Consider the following 21,422-nt stretch of genomic DNA (forward strand, 5'->3'; position numbering starts at 1 on the left):
GCGCTAAAATAAAATAGAAATTTCTTTCTTTCTTAAATGTAAGTCAAGTATAGTCAGGAGGTCTAGGAAAGGTAGCACTGTCTACCCCAGAAAGTCATTCAAGAGCTCAAACTTGCCAGTTGGCTCTGTTTTCCATGAGGGTGAGGTAATGGTGGTTATGGCTAGTGTCTGGTTCAACTGCTTTTTAGAATGCCCTGAGGAAGGTGGTTGGCCCCAGCTGTTGGCAGCCCTCTTAAGAACATGTGGTATGTAAGGCAGCAACCTATATGACATCGGCCAAAGCAACCTTTTTCATGACACATCTCCAAAGGCAAGAGAAACAAAAGATAATGAACTTATGGGACTTCATCAAGATAAAAAGCTTCTGCACAGCCAAGGAAACAGTCAAAAAAAACTAAGAGGCAGCCTACGGAATGGGAGAATATATTTGCAAATGACACTACAGATAAAAGACTGGTATCTAAGATCTACAAATAACTTCTTAAACTCCATATGCGAGAAACAAATAAACAAATCAAAAAATGGGCAGAAGATATGAACAGACACTTTTCCAATAAAGACATACAAATGGCTAACAGACACATGAAAAAATGTTCAAAATCATTAGCCATCAGGGAAATTCAAATCAAAACCACACTGAGATACCACCTTACGCCAGTTAGAATGGCAAAGATAGACAAGGCAAGAAACAACAATTGTTGGAGAGGATGTGGAGAAAGGGGATCCCTCCTACATTGTTGGTGGGAATGCAAGTTGGTACAGCCACTCTGGAAAACAGTGTGGAGGTCCCTTAAAAAGTTAAAAATTGAACTACCCTATGACCCAGCCATTGCACTACTGGGTGTTTACCCCAAAGATACAGACGTAGTAAAGAGAAGGGCCATATGCACCCCAATGTTCATAGCAGCATTGTCCACAATAGCCAAATCGTGGAAGGAACCGAGATGCCCTTCAACAGATGACTGGATTAAGAAGCTGTGGTCCATATATACAATGGAATATTACTCAGCTATCAGAAAGAATGAATTCTGAACATTTGCTGCAACATGGACGGCACTGGAGGAGATAATGCTAAGTGAAATAAGTCAAGCAGAGAAAGACCAATTATCATATGATTTCTCTCATCTATGGAACATAAGAACTAGGAAGATCAGTAGGGGAAGAAAGGGATAAAGAAAGGAGGGGTAATCAGAAGGGAGAATGAAGCATGAGAGACTATGGACTCTGAGAAACAAACTGAGGGCTTCAGAGGGGAGGGGGGTGGGGGAATGGGACAGACTGGTCATGGGTAGTAAGGAAGGCACATATTCCATGATGCACTGGGTGTTATACGCAACTAATGAATCATCGAACTTTACATCGGAAACCGGGGATGTACTGTGTGGTGACTAACGTAATATAATTTAAAAAATTAAAATAAAAATAAAAAAATAAAATAAAATCCGAAAAAAAAAAAAGAACATGTGGTATGTAACATTTTCCTGTCTTCAGTTTTGGATCCAAGTTATAGGGAAAATTCCAGTTAACACCCTATTATGTAATCAGTAGAACCAACAGATTGTAAGGGAACTTGAAATTGTTGGTGGGCTACTGAATTACATAGCAGATGAGCAACTTAAAATTCCATCCTAAATTTGGATTAAATAATCATTAAAAAGATATATCATTCATAGTGGCAGAAGAAAAAGCAGAGAATAATGGCACAGATTTATGTCAATTGGTGAAGAAAGTCTACTTCATGGAGTATATCCTTTTTTTTTTTTTAAGGTTTACTTATTTATTTGAGAGAGACACAGAGCAAGTGAATGCACACATAAGTGGGGGGAGGGACAGAAGGAGGGGAAGAGAATTCTTTTTTTTAACCCCCCACCTTAAAAATATCTAATCAGTCCTTCATCACAATCCCAGTGCAGTTCTTCCTGCCCACAGGTCCTGTCCTTGTGCTTTAATAAAAACACATTTTGCACCAGAACATCTCAAGAATGCTTTCTTGACTGTTTGCTGCTGGCCCACATCACATCATTTTGGTGCCCAACGTGGGGCCTGAGTCTTCTCATCTGTACTCCAAGCCTTGGTGCAAACTTGGTGAGTAGTTCCTCTTCTTTTTCTTTATTTTCATTTGGGCAGCTTTTTAAGGGGTATGCTCTTATTGGAACACTTTCATGTTGATTGCTTAGGCTGCAACCCTCTAGCCTGTGGCTATTCCATGGGAAGGAAAAAAAGCCTGCCTTTCACCTGGTAGCTAGTACTCTGGCCAGAATGGTAATAAGACTCAGAAACTTGATGCCCTCTCTTTATTCTTACTGTTACACAAAGTTGTCTTTCTTGGGCATGAACAGCCACCTAAGTCACAAGGATGGCTGCCAACCTTAAGGCTCCCGTGTGTGGTTTCCTCCTCACTGGTCTAATGTGATTCCTCCACATCTCTGGCCTAGCCACTCTGGCTACAAGACCTCTGCTAGGAACTGGCCAAAATCTGTACCAGACTGAATTAAAACCCAGCCAGGGACCATTACCTTGGGAAGTCAGCTGGAAAAACTACATATGTTGAAATGTTGCTTAGACCATGACAGATTTCTATCTTTTTTCCCTCAATGTCCCGTACTATTTACATCACAATGTTGGGTAATTTCTCCTTGTAAAGTTTTTCGAGTGATTTCCATGGGTTAAAATGGTGGGTTTTTCTTCAGTCCATTCACTGGCACCCATTTGTAGCCTAGGATACAATGGATAAGTGGGGGGAAGGCCAGCATCTTTCCTACAAGACAAGGCAGTGTTTCAGTAGTTTTTACACTGGGAACCTCCGACATATCTTGTGCGGGACACCACCTGGGAGTCTTGGGGGATTTTCTTGGTAATGGTCCTTCCCTAACACTGCATGGCCCTAGTACTTCTTAGGAGATAGGGAAAAATGGTCCATTAATGGGACATTAAACTTCAATATGATCTATCCCTTAGATCCTTCTGCAGGAAAGAGGGCAAATGAAATGAAGTATCCTATGTCTAGGTCTGCATGACCCTAAATCAGGACCCTGACCTAAGGGCCTCTTGCAGAATGTGTTTGGCCACTAACCAGGATAATGAGTCCCCTCCCAATATATTGGATGATGATCATCTAAATAGGCCTCCCTCTTCCTAATAAACCCAAGTTGTTGGAGGAATCACAGGTGATCCCTAACAAAGGGGACACTGACTGTCTCACTGTTCCACCTCCTAATAGACCCAGGTTACTCTTGTATGTGGGGGCTTCTCCCTCATTCATTTCCTGGGTAAAATGCTGTGATAATTGGAGCCAACTGTCTCTGGCTAGTCTACCTCCGAACAGGGACTTTAAGGAATATTCTCAAGCAGCTGCCAAACTCCTTTAGTTTCAGGGAAGTCCCCTGTCTTCTCTGGCCTGGTGTGGACTGCCTATTTTCATTTGTTGGTAAAAGGAAAACATGTCTTTTCATCTGTCCAAGCTGATGAGCTTTAGGACCAGGAGTCCACTTTCTCTGCCCTCTGAGCTTTTATCTGCCTCCAGCCTTGCTGGCAGCACCTCACTCTTCTGCCTTCCCCTGCCCTCCTGTTTCTGCACCAGCTTGGGTGGGCCTTGCATAACTGCTTCCTGTACCATCCTGGGTGCCTCCAACACCACTGGCTCTTCTTCCTACCCTTGCTATCAAGGAGCAAAGAGCACCCCGTTGGACTTATATCACCCACTTCAGATTACCCCACTCGTGCCCCAGCTAAAAATTGACAATGGGGAACAAATTGATTGGCTTTTAAGTGGATTGACTTTAAAGGTGGGACTTATTCAGTATTTAAATTAATTTAAGTTTGTTAAGTTTAATTAAGATAGATCTATCTTTAGAATTATCAGCATTAAATATAAAATTTATTCTACCAAGGTTTACTAAAGTCAAGTAAGCTCCTATTATCTCTGTTACAATTTGTCAGCAAAAAGATGATTTAAAATGATGCTTAATTTTTGTCTCAAAGTTTTCATGGGTAATTGTTAAGATAGCTTTCAAAGTCATTGGTAACTGAAACTTTAAAGTTTTGCCTGGATGATGAATTGGATTGAATTTGTTGGACATTTAAGTCTTTTCCAAATAAGATAAAACACTAAAGAGCATTGATTACAGAATGTAGGTTTGTATTTTTGGCTTCTTATTGCAGAAAAGCTGAGGATACTTGGATCTGTTGGTCAACATGCTTTGTGCTTTATTAAAAGATTGCACTATGGAAACACATGTTTTTAAAAAATTATGAAATCTACTCATGAATTTCAAATCTAAAATCTCCTGGTGTAACAGACAGTTCACAATTGGTTACTACTTAATTTTCCCTGGAAACCTAGGTTTCTAAGAGTTGAAATTCTGCTAAACGTAATTAAGACTGATGGAAATAAGGAAAGCAACTCTGTATGTAGGAAAATAGGAGATATATGAGAAAGATATAAGGAATAGGAATACATTTTATTCAGATGAAAGTAATTTTGTCCTAAAACGAGACTGGTTGTTTGCACAGAAAAGGCTTAGGACAAAATCTGAATGAAAAAGGAAGTTGTAGAAGGTTTATGAAGGGAAATATTTGGAAAGGAATTTTATGTGTGGTCAGGACTGAGGTTGAAATGAATAGATTTTAAAAGTACACCAGTGTACTGAGGAGCCTGGGTGGCTCAGTCAGTTAAGTGTCCAACTCTTGATTTCAGCTCTGGTCATGATCTTGGGGTTGTGGGATCGAGTCCTGTGTCAGGCTCTGCGCTCAGCACAGAATCTGCTAGAGATTCTCTCTCCCCCTCTGCCCCTACCCCTGCTTGCAGGCGTGCTCTTCCTGTAAGTAAGTAAATAAATAAATAAAACCTTTTTAAAAACGTACACTGTTATATAAGATTGACTCTCTGTTAAAAAGACAAAGTTTTCTTGGATTGTTGGTCTGCTCGTGATAAGAAAATGTAAATAGGGCACCTGGGTGGCTCAGTCAGTTAAATGTCTGCCTTCAGCTCAGGTCATGATCTCAAGGTCCTGGGATCAAGTCCCACATCAGGCTCTCTGCTTGCGGGGAGGCAGGGAGCCTGCTTCTCCTTCTCACTCTCCCTCTGTGCTCTCCCTCTCTCTCTCTCAAATAGATAAAATCTTTAAAAAAAAAAACCTAAAGAAAAGAAAATGTAAATAAAGTTTTTTCTCTTTTGTCTGCCTGGAAAACCAAAACTTTTATGCTTTGTCTTTATCAGGTCTTTGATTACTTAAGATGGCTAAAACTTCTCAATATTAATAGAGCTAAATTTTGCTAACAACTATATAACTCTACGTATTTGCCTTTGGAATCTTTTATTGCCACCGGAGTTAAATAAATAATTAAGTTTCAAGTTTTGTAAAGATCTGTAATCCTATTTAGGCATGTGCTTTATAACTTTCTGAGATTTTAAACAAACTTCCCCAAGATTGAATTGTAAATGAAATCTTTTTGACTAATTAGGCCTTTTTATTTGGTATATTAGGTTATTTCAGAAGCACCGTTAAATAATGATAAACCTTAGGTTATGTTGTTTGGGTAAATGCTATAGTTATTCTAGAGATTATATGAAATTCCTGAAGTTTTAACAGGTTTTGGTATAAGGCCATTATTGATATTCTGATTATTGAAGTGTTATGTGTCACAAAAATAACTGGATTTCCTTATCAGCTATATTATAATGAACTATCCTACCAGATCTTTCACCATGTCCATTTTTGAGCTCTTGTCATTTATAGTTACTGTTCTTATTCTCTTTCAAAATGTGTTTCATCTTCAAGGAGATTCAGAAATTTAGGTTTTTGACATCTTTAAAATCATAAAACTAAGATGGGTAAGAATTTCCAAAACTAACTAAAAAAAGCTGCATTCAAACTGAACATGAATTAGTAACATGGGACTAAATAAATTGAGGAAGAGGATTATAGTTTTTGTGACTCTTGTTTGAAACATTGTTGGTTCATTAATGTTTGCTCTTCTAGACTAAGGACACTTTCTCTAAGATATCCATGATATACAGAAATATGACAAAATATTCCTTTGTGAACACATTGAAGCATTTAACTCTTCTCTCTACCTGAACCCTGGGATGCAAAACTCTCAGTGAGTGTTCTTTCTTTCATGGCAATTACAATTATTTGCCTAAGTTCAATAAAAATCTATTCTCTTTGTAACAGGACACCATCGGAAACATTGGTTATTTTACTAAGGCTTTGACTGGAATGTCATATTTGAGAGAAACATGCATAGATCAGATATAACCATACAGCCTTAAGGAAGTAAGACTGACTTTATGAAGCATGAAGACAATAGAGCCCCTTGGACACTGCCTACAGAGGTCTCAGCAGCCTTATCAAGTGAGAAGAGAGTGTCACTTCCTGGCAGGTACAGGAACTTCAGGATATTTGGGTGAAGAGGAATTCACCCAAGTATACAGGTATTGCAGGCATGTCTGATGTTAAGGGGAACAAAGGCAAAAGAAATACAGATAAAATTACATTTCCTTACAACTTGCAGCCCATTGATAAATACCTGAGACAGGCAGAGTATAATATTCCTCAAGGAACTCAAGGCTGCCTTAAGGTTAATGCTTTGCTAGAGGCAAAATGCAACCTCAGCATGACAATAGCCAGATCTCCAGTATTCTAGTAAGTCTTCTTTAACATATGAAAATCCTTTTGGAAACTTCCTCTTTCTTTACTCCCCCAAATTTAAAGGCATCTAATCAATCCTTCCTCACGATCCCAATGCAGCTCTTCCTGCCCACAGGATCCTGTCCCTGTGCTGTAATAAAAACACCTTTTGCACCAAAAACATCTCAAGAATTCTTTCTTGACCATTTACTCCCGACCCACATCACATCAGTAGATAGATATTTACTGACATGAAAAGATATTTATGATGTGTTATAAATTAAGAAAAGCAGATAACAAAACAGCATACATAGTCTAATGCCATCTGAGTGTGTGTGTATGTGTGTGTGTGTGCGTTTATAAAGTGGTACAAACTTTCTGGACAACAGTTTGGGAGCAGGCATCAAGAGACTAAATCATGTTCATTTACATAAAGTCTGCATGGTTGCTACAAAAATGATGCTGGTGTATCTATATGGTGAGATTATTGCTGATTTAAATTTTTTCTTTTTATTGATTTATATATTCTGGTTTCTTTTCAGTAAACATGTATTACTTAGATAATAAAAAATTATGCTTGAGAAGAACACATACACATATATTTGTTTGACCTTGTTATAGAGAAGAATTTTCTAAACCTAAAAGCAATGTAGCAGTGGTCTGCTGGAGTTTGTATAGACTGTGAGAGCCAACTGTTAAATATTCAGGAATTTTGCAAGCAAGTCAGTTGGCAGCTAGAAATCAACTACTGTGGAAATATTTGCAGGGCAGATATTGGCAAGTGCTACAGATTGGGCTTTTTTGGGGGGTGGTGGTGATGGTGAGTAATTTGGTTTACCAGGACACAACTGAATGATAGTGATAGCAAAGAAAAAGTCAACTTACTTGTTTATATAAAAATGTATGTATTTACTGATTTGAAAGATCATGAAGTGAAAAGGAAACAATGGGGAAAGATGTTTGCAAAAAGTTTGACAGAGTTAGTGTCAGTAACATAAAAGAGAATGTATAATTAAATAGTAAAAAACATAACCCTGATAGAGAAATGGGCAAATGATGTGAATAGGTAATTCACTAAAAGATAAAAAATTGGCAATAAACATGAAACACCATCTGAGACATTTATAATAAGAGAAAATAAAAATGAAACAATAGCAAGATACCACTCTTCATATATGAAATTGTCTCCAAAATGCTACTTTTGTGGAGAATGTAGAGAGTGAGTATTCTGACACCCTTGGGGGCAGGAAAATCTGCTCAAACTTAATGGAGAGCACTTTGGCAGTTATGCATCAAGCACATAACGTTGTCCATAACCTTTAACCTATTCATTCCTTTCAAAAGTTTATCCTAAGACAACAGTAAAAAACTCCAACCAAAACTGTGTACAAAGGTGCTTGCTGAAATTTTATGAAACTGAAAGAGGGAACTTCCCATCAGTAAATAGCTGGAGACAAAGGTGGCCTTGGCCTACAATTTACTCAGGTGTAGTTTCAAAACTTTGGCTGGAAAACTTTCAGTAATTAAGGCAGAATTAATTTTAAGGCAAATGTCCAAGTGATACCATTTTTCAATCCCAGCGAGCCTGATGAGACACAATTTGAGCACTAGGGTCAGGAAGAATGGTGGTGTAAGAAAAGTAGGGAGGGCAGGAAGGAAACAGAGGCACCCCCCAAAGTAAGGCACTGTGGTCATAGCCTTGTCCTCTTCATTATTGATTAAGAAACCATACTCTCTACCCCTTTCTGATTAAAGCACTCAACAAACAAGGACTAGATGGAAACTTTTTCAACCTGGTAAAAAGCATCAGTGAAACATTCACAGCTAACATCATCCTTAATGGTGAAATACTCAAAGCTTTCCCCTTAACATCAGGAACGAGATGAGGATATCTGGTCTCACCACTTCTATTCAACACTGTCCTGGAAATGCTAGCCATGACAATTAGGCAAGACAATGTTATAAAAGGCATCCATATTGGAAAGAAAGATGATATTTTGCAGATGACATGATCTTGTTTGTAGAAAATATTTAGGAATCTGCTAAAAAACTAATGAGAACTAATAAACAAGTTCAGGAAGGTTGCAGAGGAGATATACAAGAGACCAGTCTGCACATGAAAAGATGCTGCATATCCTTAGGCATCAGGGATATGCAAAATAAAACCATAATGAGATACCACCTCATTCCCACTAAGAAGGCTATAATAAAAGTCAGGTAATAACAAGTGGTAGCAAGGATGTGGGGAAATTAGAAGACTTACACACTGCTGCTAGGAACTTAAAATGGTGAAGCTGCTTTGGATACAGCCTAGAACTTTCCAAAAGGATAAACATAGTTACTATATGATGCAGCAATTCCACCCCTAGGTATATACCCAAGAGAAAATATGTCTATAGAAAAACCTGTACACAAATGTTCACAGCATTATTCATAAAAGCCATTAAGTGCAAGCAACCCAATTGTCCATCAACTGACAAATAGGTAATAAAATGTGGGCTATCCATACAATAGAAAATTATTTAGCAATAAAAAAATAAAACACTGATACCAGCCTAACATGAATAAATCTTGAAAACATCAAGCTAAGTGAAAGAAACCAATTACAAAGAAACATATATAGATTCCATTTACATGAAATGTCCAAAACAGGGAAATCTATAGGGTACAATGTATCATGGTTTTCTAAGGCTGGGGCCTATGCAGGAGTGGAGAGTGACAGAGAAGGGGTATGGTGTATCTCTTTAGGGTGTCGAAGTGTTCTAAATTGATTGTGGTGATGGTTGCATAATTCTATGAATTACTTAAAGCCATTGAATTATATACTTTAAATGGGTGAACTTTTTTTATGGTATGTGAATTATATCTCAATAAATCTTTTGTTAAAAAAAGAAGAAAACAACTACAGGTCATAACTTATTGGCAGGATATTTACAATGCCCTAGATCCAAAAAGAAATGCCTGGGTATGGGTGGGCAGAAACTGCTGTTGAGAGTAGGTGAGGAGTGCCCAGAGTCTAAGATATGGAAGCTCTACTTGGAGTTCATTCTCTGGGCTCCTATCGACTAGACTTAGGCTTGTCCTCATTTGCATGGCTGTGGTAACTCCATCCAGACCTGGGCTCTCCCATATGGTAGCCACCAGCCCAATGTGTCCATTGAGCACCTGAACTGTAGGTAGCCCAAATGAGATGTGCTGTAGGTGTAAGACACACACTGGATTTTGAAGACTTAGAATAAAGCACATATAAAATATCTCATTAGTAATGTTTTATGTTGATTGCTTGTTGAAGTAATATTTTGGACCTATTAGGTCAAATGAAATATTTAAATTTTACAAAGAAACCATATTTTCTGAGAATTAAAGTTTTTTTTAAGAACATGTGGATCCATGCATGATTACAAGTAGACATGATTATAAGTGTGTGTTCATCCAATGACGATAAGGAGGAAAGAAAGGCAGGTGGGCAACTCAGTGGTGGGGAGGAGTTTGAAGGGAAGCACAGGACTCTAGAATGCTCAAATGCCTCCTCCCTAGACTTGGTTCACAAAGTCAAATACCTTTGGGAGCCAGAAGCTGAATTTTTAGTCAAAGAAGGCCCTCATTTCCTGTTAGGGATCTGAGGGAAGAAATGGTTAACATGGAGGTGAAGGAGGTTCATTCTTTCAGTTTCAGAAATATATTTATAGACACATTTCCCCTATTATATTGTGAGGGGTTAGGGGGAAACACAGAGAGAGTAACAGAGAGAGGGAAGTTGGCCTTGCTCATTGTGGAAGAAAAAGCTGATTACAGCAAAAAATTGTATCTAGTCTATGACGGCACATCATGGAGTCCTAGGTTGGGGACAAGTTCTGAGGCAGACAGTGGGCATTTCTTAGCTTTGTTTGCCCATCTGTTGTTATTGTTGCCTTTGTTATTTTAAAAGAGTGGAGCTGTCAGAATGGATTCCTGGGGTGTGCAGATAACTAACCCAAAGGAGATGTTTTAGACTTTATCGGACAAAAGAGATTGTTAGATAGAACGTTTCTCACGTAGAGTTTTGAAAAATCCCTTTTTGAAGAAAGTTTCAAAACATCAATGGAAAAAATTTGAGCACCAGATTTTCTCTGAAAACCAATTTGTCAAAGAAAAAGACATGATTAGCATCCATTCTATATCAGCACATGAATGATCTTCCCTCTTTATGAGTTTTAGCAGAACTTTGATCTTGAACCCTTCCTCTTTCCTCTCTCAATTACTTTTAATGGACTGATCACGAGTCAAGATGAAAAGCAAAGCACGTGAGATACACCCAGACTTGTACTACCTTGATCAACACAGCTGCAACCATATGAATTTTTAATTCAGTCAGTAATCATCTGTGGTGTATTAATACCACCTCCTTCACTTCATTAGTAGGCAAGAGTGAGCTGACTATAGTGAAATAGAGAGCCACAAAAATTCTATTTAAATACATGTCCATCAGTCGATCCACCAGACCCTATTCTACATAGAAGAAATAGGTTTCTAGAATTTTCTTCTGAATAGAAGAAAATAGGTTTATACTTACTATGTAATTTCAGTGGGATTCAGTAGATGGCATAAAAGAGCTTTTCTCTCCACCCCCCGACATTTAAATGTAGTTACTAGTGAAATAAATGTTTGAGGAAGTACTTAAATTTCCTACAGACTGCCAACGCGACAGACGGGCAGGTTGTGTTGGTAAGCGGCATTTTTTTCTATTCTATAAAAGAAAATAATGGTTTAACTAGTTATTGCACACAAAAATCTCAAAAGTCTCTATGATTAAGAGATACTGTGGGTTTGGGGTGTTTTTCTAAATATATTATTTCTGACATGGGCTTACTGTGGTTTGAACTAGCATTTGTTTATCAGCTTCTCATCCTAACTCGGAGGAAGGGTTTTGTTTGTTTGTCTGTTTGGTTTGGTTTTTTGGTGTGTATTTGTTTGTTTTTCTTTGGGTGTATTTGTTTTTCTTTGGATGCCACCTCATCTCATGCATGGCTTGCTTTCAGGAGCTGAATTTGAGTCGGGAGGTGAATTTTTGGATCGCAAACATCTCATAGTTTTCTTACAGAGCTGCTAGCTGTGGGTCTCAGGTGGCACTGGTCCTCAACCCATCGCTCCCATTTCTTCCTTTGCAGCAAGAATGCTGAAGAAGATGGGGGTGTAGGAAGATGGGGGTGCAGGTAAATTACTCCTGGAGGCAGTGCTGTCAAACAAGCCCTCTGTTTTCATGGGCAGGTTGATTTTAATTTTTTCTCTGGGCTGTTCCCACTAGATATTCTTTCCCGTTTCCTCAATATTCTGGGTGCTACTAGTCAGGTGCAACTGTAGATTTTGAAAGTGCTTCCCAGGCTACACCCAATTTGATCAAAAGAATTGAAAGTAAGTACATCTTTACAATAAAAAGCAAAAGTTTACAAAACCACATAGGAAATAAAGCCAAAATGCTCTTGAACTGGTTCTGATCCTTTCAACCTAATAGCTAGTTGTCCTTGTGTAGAGAAGACTTGCAATTACTATTCGTGGTACTGAACTTAATAAGCCAGGTTTACTGTCTGGATTTTATCCATGAAGTCAAGGCAAAGTCCTGATTTGATTATGCCAAACTCTCTAAAGACAACTCAAATGTACTGATGTATTGTATTACAGAAAGTGAAGCCAAATCTATCATAATCATTAATATTGACATAAACACACCTAGAGATACTTTCATACTTTTGAATTAAATCTTCCTTTTACTAATCAAGTTAGCAAATAATCATTTTATTTGGTAGTAAAATAGTTTGGAGATTCAGTGCTGGCCATCAGGACTTTGATAAAATATATATATATATATATAAAATTTGCTGATTTAGCAAGTTTGGTATATGAAATTTCAAGATCCTCTAAGTACCTAAAAGTCAGTTCCTCATGTGTACAATACTTTGACTTCTTAATCACAGAAATAAAAGTGGTTTCATAAACCAAGTACTTTAAATTGATGATTATAAAGGGGAGGACAAAACAGAGGCTGGAAAAATAGAGGATATTTAAGTCAATTCATTTAACTAGATAGAAAACTGAAGCCATGTTTTCATTAAGTGCTTGAGACAGGCAGTTTCTAAGAAAACAAGGACCACTTTTTCATCTCGTTTGTGGTGGGTTCACTGTGTGCTAAGCACGCACATCCACGCATGGGGCCCTGTCTCGGCTTCTTGTCTCTCATCACTCTCTTGAACCACACCTGATTACACTGATCACTGCTACCTTCGATCCTAGAGTTGGCCAGAAGTTAGAAAGATGCCCAGATTTGGATTCAGGCTAAGGAATAAGTCAAGAAATCCCACTTGAACCTTAAACCAACGCCACTTTTACTTCGACCTAGCTTTTACTAGCTGGTTCTGTTTAATAGATTAGGCATTGGCCCAGACAGTAATTGAGTATAATTTTGATTCTCACTTAAGTATTTTTACTTGTATGAGTAGCTCTTTCAGGAAGCTGGAGAGAAAAAATTGGGAAATTTCTGGGTCTTTCAGCCAAATATAATCAATGTCATAAAAATGCTACCTTTACTTTTTTTTTTTTAATTTAGACATTCTTTAAGTATAGTTGACATACAATGTTATATTAATTTCAGGTGTACAACCTAGTGATTCAGCAATTCTATACAATAAGCTGTATTAACTATAAGTACAATTACCATCTCTCACCATAAAATGTTATTGCAATATTATTGACTATAGTTCTAATGCCGTACTTTTCATCCCAGTGACTTATTTATTTTATAACTGGAAGTTGGTATCTCTTATACCCCTTCAGCTATTTTGCCCATCCTCCCAACCCCGTTCCCTTTGGCAACCACCAGCTTGTTCTCTGTATTTTTGATTCTGTTTTTTTCTTTGTTTTGTTTTTTAGATTTTCATGTAAGTGAAAACATATGATATTTTTTTCTGTTTGATTTATTTTACTTAGCATAATATCCTTTAGGTCCATCCATGTTGTTGTAAATGGCAAGATCTCATTCTTTTTAATGGCTGAGTACTATTCCACTGTGTGTGTGTGTGTGTGCGTGCGTGTGTGTGTGTGTGTCTTCTTTATCCATTCATCTATCAGCAGACACTTGAGTTGCTTCCATATCTTGGCTCTTGTAAATAATGCTGCAATAAACATAGGGCTGCATTTATCTTTTCAGAATAGTGTTTTTATTTTCTTTGGGTAAATACCCAGTAGGGGATTACTGGATCATATGGTATTTCTTCTTTTTTTAAAAGATTTTATTTATTTATTTGGGGGGGGGAGAGAGTAAGCAGGGGAAAGGGCAGAGGAACAAACAGACTCCCCGCTGAGCATGGAGCCCATTGTGGGGCTTGATCCCAGGACCCTGAGATTGTGACCTGAGCCAAAGGCAGACACTTAACCAAATGAACCACCCGGGTGCCCCTGGATCATACGGTATTTCTATCTTTAATCCTTTGGGGGAACCTCCACACTGTTTTCCACAGTAGCTGCACCAGTGTACATTCCCACCAACAGTGCACAAAGGCTCTCTTTCTCCACATCCTCGCCAACACTTCTTATTTCTTGTCTTTTATGTTAGCCAGATGTTAGCCATTCTGACTAATGTCAGACACTTGTGCAAAATGATATCTCATTCTGATACATGTGCAAAGTTATATCTCATTGTGGTTTTGATTTGCATTTCATTGATGATTAGTGATGTTAAGCATCTTTTCATGTGTCTTTTGGATGCTACCTTTCCTTTGAACATGAATTTTCATGGCTGGGTTCCTTTCCTTGCACAGAGTTTACATGAATGGTGATGAAAGGACCCTCTCATATATTCGAAGAAATCAAGATAACCAAGGCATCACTGGATACCTCTCCAAAGGGTAAGTCCAAACAGTACTCCAAATACTAGATAAGTTTGCATGTGTACCTTGAGGAATTTTTACAACTTAGGGTTGTTTCTGGGACTTTAATTATTTAGGTCCTTTTGTGCCCATTGAGAGATGTGAGGGGTATGTGAAAAGGAAATTGACTCTTTGCTGATATTGATGGCTTGCCTGTCTGATGCAGCTCCAAGAGATTGGATAAGTTCCCTGAAAGATCCTTGTAGCTATGTAGTCCCAGCTGAAGGGTCTGGGTGGGGCAGAATAGGGGGTGTAGATAATGCTCTAGGGTCCATCCCAACACAACACCCTCTGGTCTCCTGTGTCATTAGAATCTTGATAACAAAATAGTTTCTGGACTATAGTGGGTTGATAACTAGTGCAATAAGCATAACCTAGAATAATGCCTAGTACTTCATAGGGAATAAATACATATTTGATAAATGGATAAACAAAATTTTTCTGAAGAGGAGGAAACTACTCCTATCCTTGACACCCTTTAGTGCTCACCATTCCCTCTTGACTCTCAGACTAGAATCCCAACTCCTTGCAATGATCTGCATCTTGTACAATCTTAGTTCTACTTCCTTTCATCCTCACTCACTCCATACTAACACTGACCATCTTACTATGCCTCAGATAAGCCACCTCAGGACCTTTGCACTTGCCTTTTTCTTTCTCAGAAATGCTTTCCCCCCAGATCTTCCCATAGATTACTCATTCACTCCATTCTGGTTTACACCACAATGGCATCTTCTCAGAAAGGTCCTCTCTGACCAATCAATCTAAAAAATCCACCAACCACTGTTACATACCTACCATTATTCTTGATTCATTTACTCTGCTTAATTTTTCTTTTCTTTTTTTTTTTTTGAGATAGCGTGTGCATGTTGTGGGGAGGGGAGGGCAGATGGAGAGGAGAGGGAGAGGCTCTTAAGCAGGTTCCATGCTCAGCACAGAGCCCAATGTGGGGCTCAATCCCACAACCTGAGCTAAAACCAAGAGTTGGATGCTCAACTGATGGGACTGGCCAGGTGCCCCTCTGCTTAAATTTTCTCTATAATATTTAATACTACATGAAATTTCATTTAGTTATTTATTTTCCATCTCTCCACTAGATAATAAGCTCCTTGAGAATTAGGGCTTTATCTTGTTCACTGCTTTATCTCTAGTTCCTAAAACATGGCCAGTAGATTATCAATAAATAGTGGTTGAATAAATAAATGGATGAATAAATGGATTTTCTGAGAGACCTTTTACCATGGTCTAATTACCTTTTGAATAAGACCAAAGTTAGGCATGAAACAATGTGCAGGTAATAGAAAGTAATGCAAGAAGAGTCTGAATTCAACCCCATGGGAAAGGAACTCTTAAGAAAGCCATGAGGGGGTACATGTCAAAGGTAGAAAATGCACCAGCTGTGAATCCTAGCTCGAGTTCTATATGATCTTGGGAGGGTTGGGGTCAGTGGACTTCCCATAAATATGTAAAACCATCTGTATTAGTTTTCTGTGGCTGCTGTAACAAGTTACCATAAACTTGGTGGCTAAAAACAAGAGAAATTTATTCTCTTGTGGTTCTGGAGACCAGAAGTCTAAAATCAAGGTGTTGATTCTCCCTAAAACCTCTTCCAGCTTCCAGTAGCTATCAGTATTCCTTGGTTTGTGACTGTATCCCCTCCAATCTCTGCCTCCTTCTTCAGATGGCCTTCTCTGTGTCTCTGTTGTCTCCATCAAATACCCTCTGCCTTTTTCTTTTTCTTAAATTTTTTTTTTATTATGTTATGTTAGTCACCATACAGTACATCATTAGTTTTTGATGTAGTGGTCCATGATTCATTGTTTGCACATAACACCCAGTGTTCCATCCAATATGTGCCCTTCTTAATACCCATCACTGGCTAACCCATCCCCCTACCCCCTCCCCTCTAAAACCCTCAGTTTGTTTCCCGGAGTCCATAGTTTCTCAAGGTTCATATCCTCCTCTGATTTCTCCCCCTTCAGTTTTCCCTTCCTTCTCCTAATATCCTCCATGCTATTCCTTATGTTCCACAAATAAGTGAAACCATATGATAATTGTCTTTCTGTGCTTGACTTACTTCACTTAGCATAATCTCCTCCAGTTCTATCCATGTCGATGCAAATGGTGGGTATTCATCCTTTCTGATGGCTGAGTAATATTCCATTCTATATATGAACTAGATCTTCTTTATCCATTTGTCTGGTGAAGGTCATCTCTGCTCCTTCCACAGTTTGGCTATTGTGGACATTGCTGCTATGAACATAGGGGTGCATATGGCCCTTCATTTCACTACATCTGTATCTTTGGGGTAAATACCCAGTAGTACAATTGCTGGGTCATAGGGTAGCTCTATTTTTAACTTTTTGAGGAACATCCACACTGTTTTCCCAAGTGGCTGTACCAACTTGCATTCCCACCAACAGTGTAAGAGGGTGCCCCTTTCTTCACATCCTCTCCAACATTTGTTGTTTCTTGCCTTGTCAATTTTTGCCATTCTAACTGGCATAAGGTGGTATCTCAATGAGTTTTTGATTTGAATTTTTCTGATGGCTAATGATGTTGAACATTTTTTCATGTGGCTGTTAGCCATTTGTATGTCTTCTTCGGAAAAGTGTCTGTTCACATCTTCTGCCCATTTTTTTACTTGATTATTTGTTTTTTGGCTGTTGAGTTTGAGAAGTTCTTTATAGATCTTGGATACCAGCCCTTCATCTGTAGTGTCATTTCCAAATATCTTCTCCCATTCCGTGGGTTGTCTGTTTTGTTGACTGTTTCCTTTGCTCTGCAGAAGCCTTTTATCTTTCTAAGTCCCAAAAGTTCATTTTTGCTTTTGTTTCCCTCACCTTTGGAGACGTGTCTTGAAAGCAGTTGCTGTGGCCAATGTCGAAGAGGTTACAGCCATGTTCTCCTCTGTGATTTTGATGGATTCCTGTCTCACATCGAGGTCTTTCATCCATTTAGAGTTTATCTTTGTGAATGTTGTAAGAGTCTTTTTCTTATAAGAAGACTTGTCACTGGATTTAAAGACCACCTGGATAATCCAGGATGATCCCCTCATCTAAAAACCCTTAACCTAATCATCTCTACAAAGACCCTTTTTCCAAATTAGGTAAAATTCAGTTTCTGGTGATTAGGACAGGGTTAGAAGGTGGGTATATCTTTTGGGTGGAGCCACAGAATTCAACCCATTACACCTTCCATATTAAAAGTGATTTGATTAGAGGTAGTATAATTGTTTATCGATACATATATTTCCCTGGTTTCAGTTATGTGACTCCAAAGAACGCAGCTTCATTTTATGAGTTTCTCAGAAAAAATGTTTAATGTCAGCCATGCCTGGTTTAATACAGTCATTTAAAGTGTTTTATTTTGTTTTGTTTTGTTTTTTAAGGATCTGTACCTGTATCGAGATGCTCTGAAGAATAGCAACTATGCCTAGGAATGTCTAGTGTTACAAAATGATGAAAACTAATTCTAGCATCTTCCATTTTGCCATAATCTTCATGTTAATATTTGAGATCAGAATCCAATTGTCCAATGAAAGTGAATTTCTAGTTAACAGATCAAAAGCAGGTCTCTTTCATGTTCCCAAAGACCTATCCTTGAAAACAACAATCTTAGATATATCACAAAACTATATATCTGAGCTTCAGACTTCGGACATCCTATCACTATCAAAGCTGAGGATTTTGATAGTTTCTCATAATAGAATTCAGTTTCTTGATATCAGTGTTTTCAAATTCAACCAGGAATTGGAATACTTGGATTTGTCCCACAATGAGTTGGGGAAGATTTCTTGCCATCCTACTGTGAACCTCAAGCACTTAGACCTCTCGTTTAATGCATTTGATGATCTGCCCATATGCAAGGAGTTTGGCAACATGTCTCAACTAGAATTTCTGGGATTAAGTGCCACACATTTACAAAAATCTAGTGTGCTACCAATTGCTTCTTTGCATATAAGGAAGGTTTTACTGGTCTTAGGAGACACTTATGGGGAAAAAGAAGACCCCAAGAGCCTTCAAAACCTCAACACAGAAAGTCTACACATTGTTTTCCCCAGAACAAAGGAATTCAGTTTTACTTTGGATGTATCAGTCAGCACTGCAATAAGTCTGGAACTATCTAATATCAAATGTATCCTAGATGATAATGGATGTTCTTATTTCCAAAATGTTCTGTCAAAACTTCAAAAGAATTCAAGGTTATCAAATCTTACTTTAAACAACATTGAAACAACGTGGAGTTTCTTCATTACAATCCTCCAAATGGTTTGGCATACAAACATAGAGTATTTCTCAATTTCAAATATAAAACTACAAGGTTACCTTAACTTAAGATATTTTGATTATTCTGACACGTCACTGAAGGCCTTATCTATACACCACGTTGTCAGTGATGTGTTCAGTTTGTCACAAAGTTATATCTATAAAATCATTTCAAACATGAACATCCAAAATGTCACAGTGTCTGGTACACACATGGTCCACATGGTTTGCCCATCCCAACTTAGTCCATTTCTGTATTTGGATTTTTCTAATAATCTCTTAACAGACCTGGTTTTTAAAAATTGTGGAACCTTGGCTAAACTGGAGACACTTAATTTACAAATGAATCAATTAAAAAATCTTGCAAGTATAGTTAATATGACCAAGGAGATGAAGTCTCTACAACAATTGGATATTAGCCAGAATTCTCTAAAGTATGATGAAAATGAAGGAAATTGTGCTTGGACTAGAAGTTTATTAAGTTTAAATATGTCTTCAAATATACTTACTGACTCTGTTTTCAGATGTTTACCTCCCAAGGTCAAGGTACTTGATCTTCACAATAACAGAATAAGGAACATTCCTAAACCAATCATGAAACTAGAAGCTTTGCAAGAACTCAATGTTGCTTCCAATTCTTTAGCCCACCTTCCTGACTGTGGTACTTTTAGCAGCCTTTCTATACTGATCATTGACTCTAATTCAATTTCCGACCCATCAGCTGATTTCTTCCAGAGCTGCCAGAAGATTAGGTCCATAAGAGCAGGGAACAATCCATTCCAATGTACATGTGAGCTCAGAGAATTTGTCCAAAGTCTAGGCCAAGTATCAAGTGAAGTGATAGAAGGTTGGCCTGATTCTTATCAGTGTGACTCTCCAGAAAACTATAAGGGAACCCCACTGAAGGACTTCCACGTGTCTCAGTTATCCTGCAACACGACTCTGCTGCTTGTTACCATTGGGGTCACTGTGCTGGGGTTGACTGTTATTGTGACTGCCCTCTGTATCTACTTTGATCTGCCCTGGTATCTCAGGATGATGTATCAGTGGACCCAGACCCGGCGCAGGGCAAGGAATGCACCCTTAGAAGAACTCCAAAGAACCCTCCAGTTCCATGCTTTTATTTCATATAGTGGGCATGATTCTGCCTGGGTGAAGAGTGAATTACTACCAAACCTAGAAAAAGAAGATATAAGGATTTGTCTCCATGAGAGAAACTTTGTTCCTGGCAAGAGCATTGTGGAAAATATCATAAACTGCATTGAGAAAAGTTATAAGTCGATCTTTGTTTTGTCTCCCAACTTCATCCAGAGTGAGTGGTGCCATTATGAACTCTACTTTGCCCACCACAATCTCTTTCATGAAGCTTTTGATAACTTAATCTTAATCTTGCTGGAACCTATTCCACAGTATTCCATTCCTAGCAGCTATCACAAGCTCAAAAATCTCATGGCACAAAGGACTTACTTGGAATGGCCCAAGGAGAAGAGCAAACATGGACTTTTTTGGGCTAACCTAAGAGCTTCTATTAATATTAAACTGATGGAGCAAGCAAAAAAAATAGATCACACATAGATCTAAAACTATTCCTTTGCTGCTTTTGGAAGTTCCAGCAGTGACTTATTCTGCATCAATACAAATCTAAATGCAATTTTGAATATATGATGTAGATAAAAATGTGTAATTTCAGGCTCTCCATTTCACTATTTATAAATGGTAACAAACATTAATGCAATGATATAATTTTGATTTAAGTAATTAATTTCTAACACATGAGGAATTAATCTTTTTTTTTTTTTTTTTGCTAGGACTGAATTCACTTATTGCTAATGCTACAGACTCTTTACCAGGATGGTTTTCTCTTGGCCATGAGAACCTACTTGGGTCACACAATGGGCAATTTAGAAGTGATGGGGATTTTTTTTTTTTTAAGATTTATTTATTTGAGAGAGAGAGAGCACAAGCGGGAGGGGCAGAGGGAGAGAGAAATTCAAGCAGACTTTATGCTAAGCACGGAGCCCAACATGGGGCTCAATCTCACAACCCTAAGATCAGGACCCTGAGATCACGACCTGAGCTGAAACCAACAGTTAGACTCTTAACCATCTGCACCATCAGGCGCCCCAAGAAGTGCCAGAGAAGGAGCTCTTGGAAGGAGCTCTCAATGAATATCAGGAAGAGAATTGGTGGATAAATGACCCAAGGAGCTCTCAATGAATATCAGGAAGAGAATTGGTGGATAAATGACCCAAATTTCTCACTCATTTTGGAGATAAATCTGGGCTGTGCTTTACATTATCCCTGAATTCCAAGTAGAATGGAATTTTAATTCTCCATGGTGGAAACAGCTTGATAAATATATTTTTTTATTGGCTTCCTTTCTATCCTTATCTCCTATCCTCATTCCTCTAAGGGTGTTTCCTGGGATCACCTTTGAAATAAATTACCTGCAGTTGAATAGTTGTTTCAGGGTCTGCACCTGGGGGAACCCAAACCAAGAGTTTTTGAATTACATCTCAGGCCAAATGGAAATTCTGAGTCTGGTTTTCTGTGGCTGGAGATCTTGCTGAGATTCTAGTTGCATGACCTGGCATGCACAAGACTTTGCTCTTTTGATCAGAAGG

The 21,422-nt window shown here is 38.3% G+C and overlaps 1 protein-coding gene across 4 annotated transcripts; it reads left to right on the forward strand.

Annotated features, from left to right (window-relative positions):
- Positions 1 to 1,368: 1,368 nt before the first annotated feature.
- On the forward strand, positions 1,369 to 20,528 carry TLR1 (toll like receptor 1). 4 transcript variants are annotated; one of them, XM_019808911.2, is made up of 4 exons: positions 1,369 to 2,085; positions 6,177 to 6,436; positions 14,423 to 14,509; positions 17,922 to 20,528. In XM_019808911.2, exon 4 carries the CDS (start codon positions 17,989 to 17,991, stop codon positions 20,371 to 20,373), a length of 2,385 nt encoding a protein of 794 aa, XP_019664470.2. In that variant the 5' UTR covers positions 1,369 to 2,085; positions 6,177 to 6,436; positions 14,423 to 14,509; positions 17,922 to 17,988; the 3' UTR covers positions 20,374 to 20,528. The 4 variants fall into 4 exon arrangements, with proteins under 4 accessions (XP_019664470.2, XP_034527846.1, XP_019664471.2 ...); XM_034671955.1 differs by having other exon boundaries at positions 6,177 to 6,384; XM_019808912.2 differs by lacking the exon at positions 6,177 to 6,436.
- The last annotated feature ends 894 nt before the right edge of the window (positions 20,529 to 21,422 follow it).

Source organism: Ailuropoda melanoleuca, chromosome 11 (assembly GCF_002007445.2).
Source record: "Ailuropoda melanoleuca isolate Jingjing chromosome 11, ASM200744v2, whole genome shotgun sequence".
In the NCBI taxonomy this organism is placed as follows: Eukaryota; Metazoa; Chordata; class Mammalia; order Carnivora; family Ursidae; genus Ailuropoda; species Ailuropoda melanoleuca.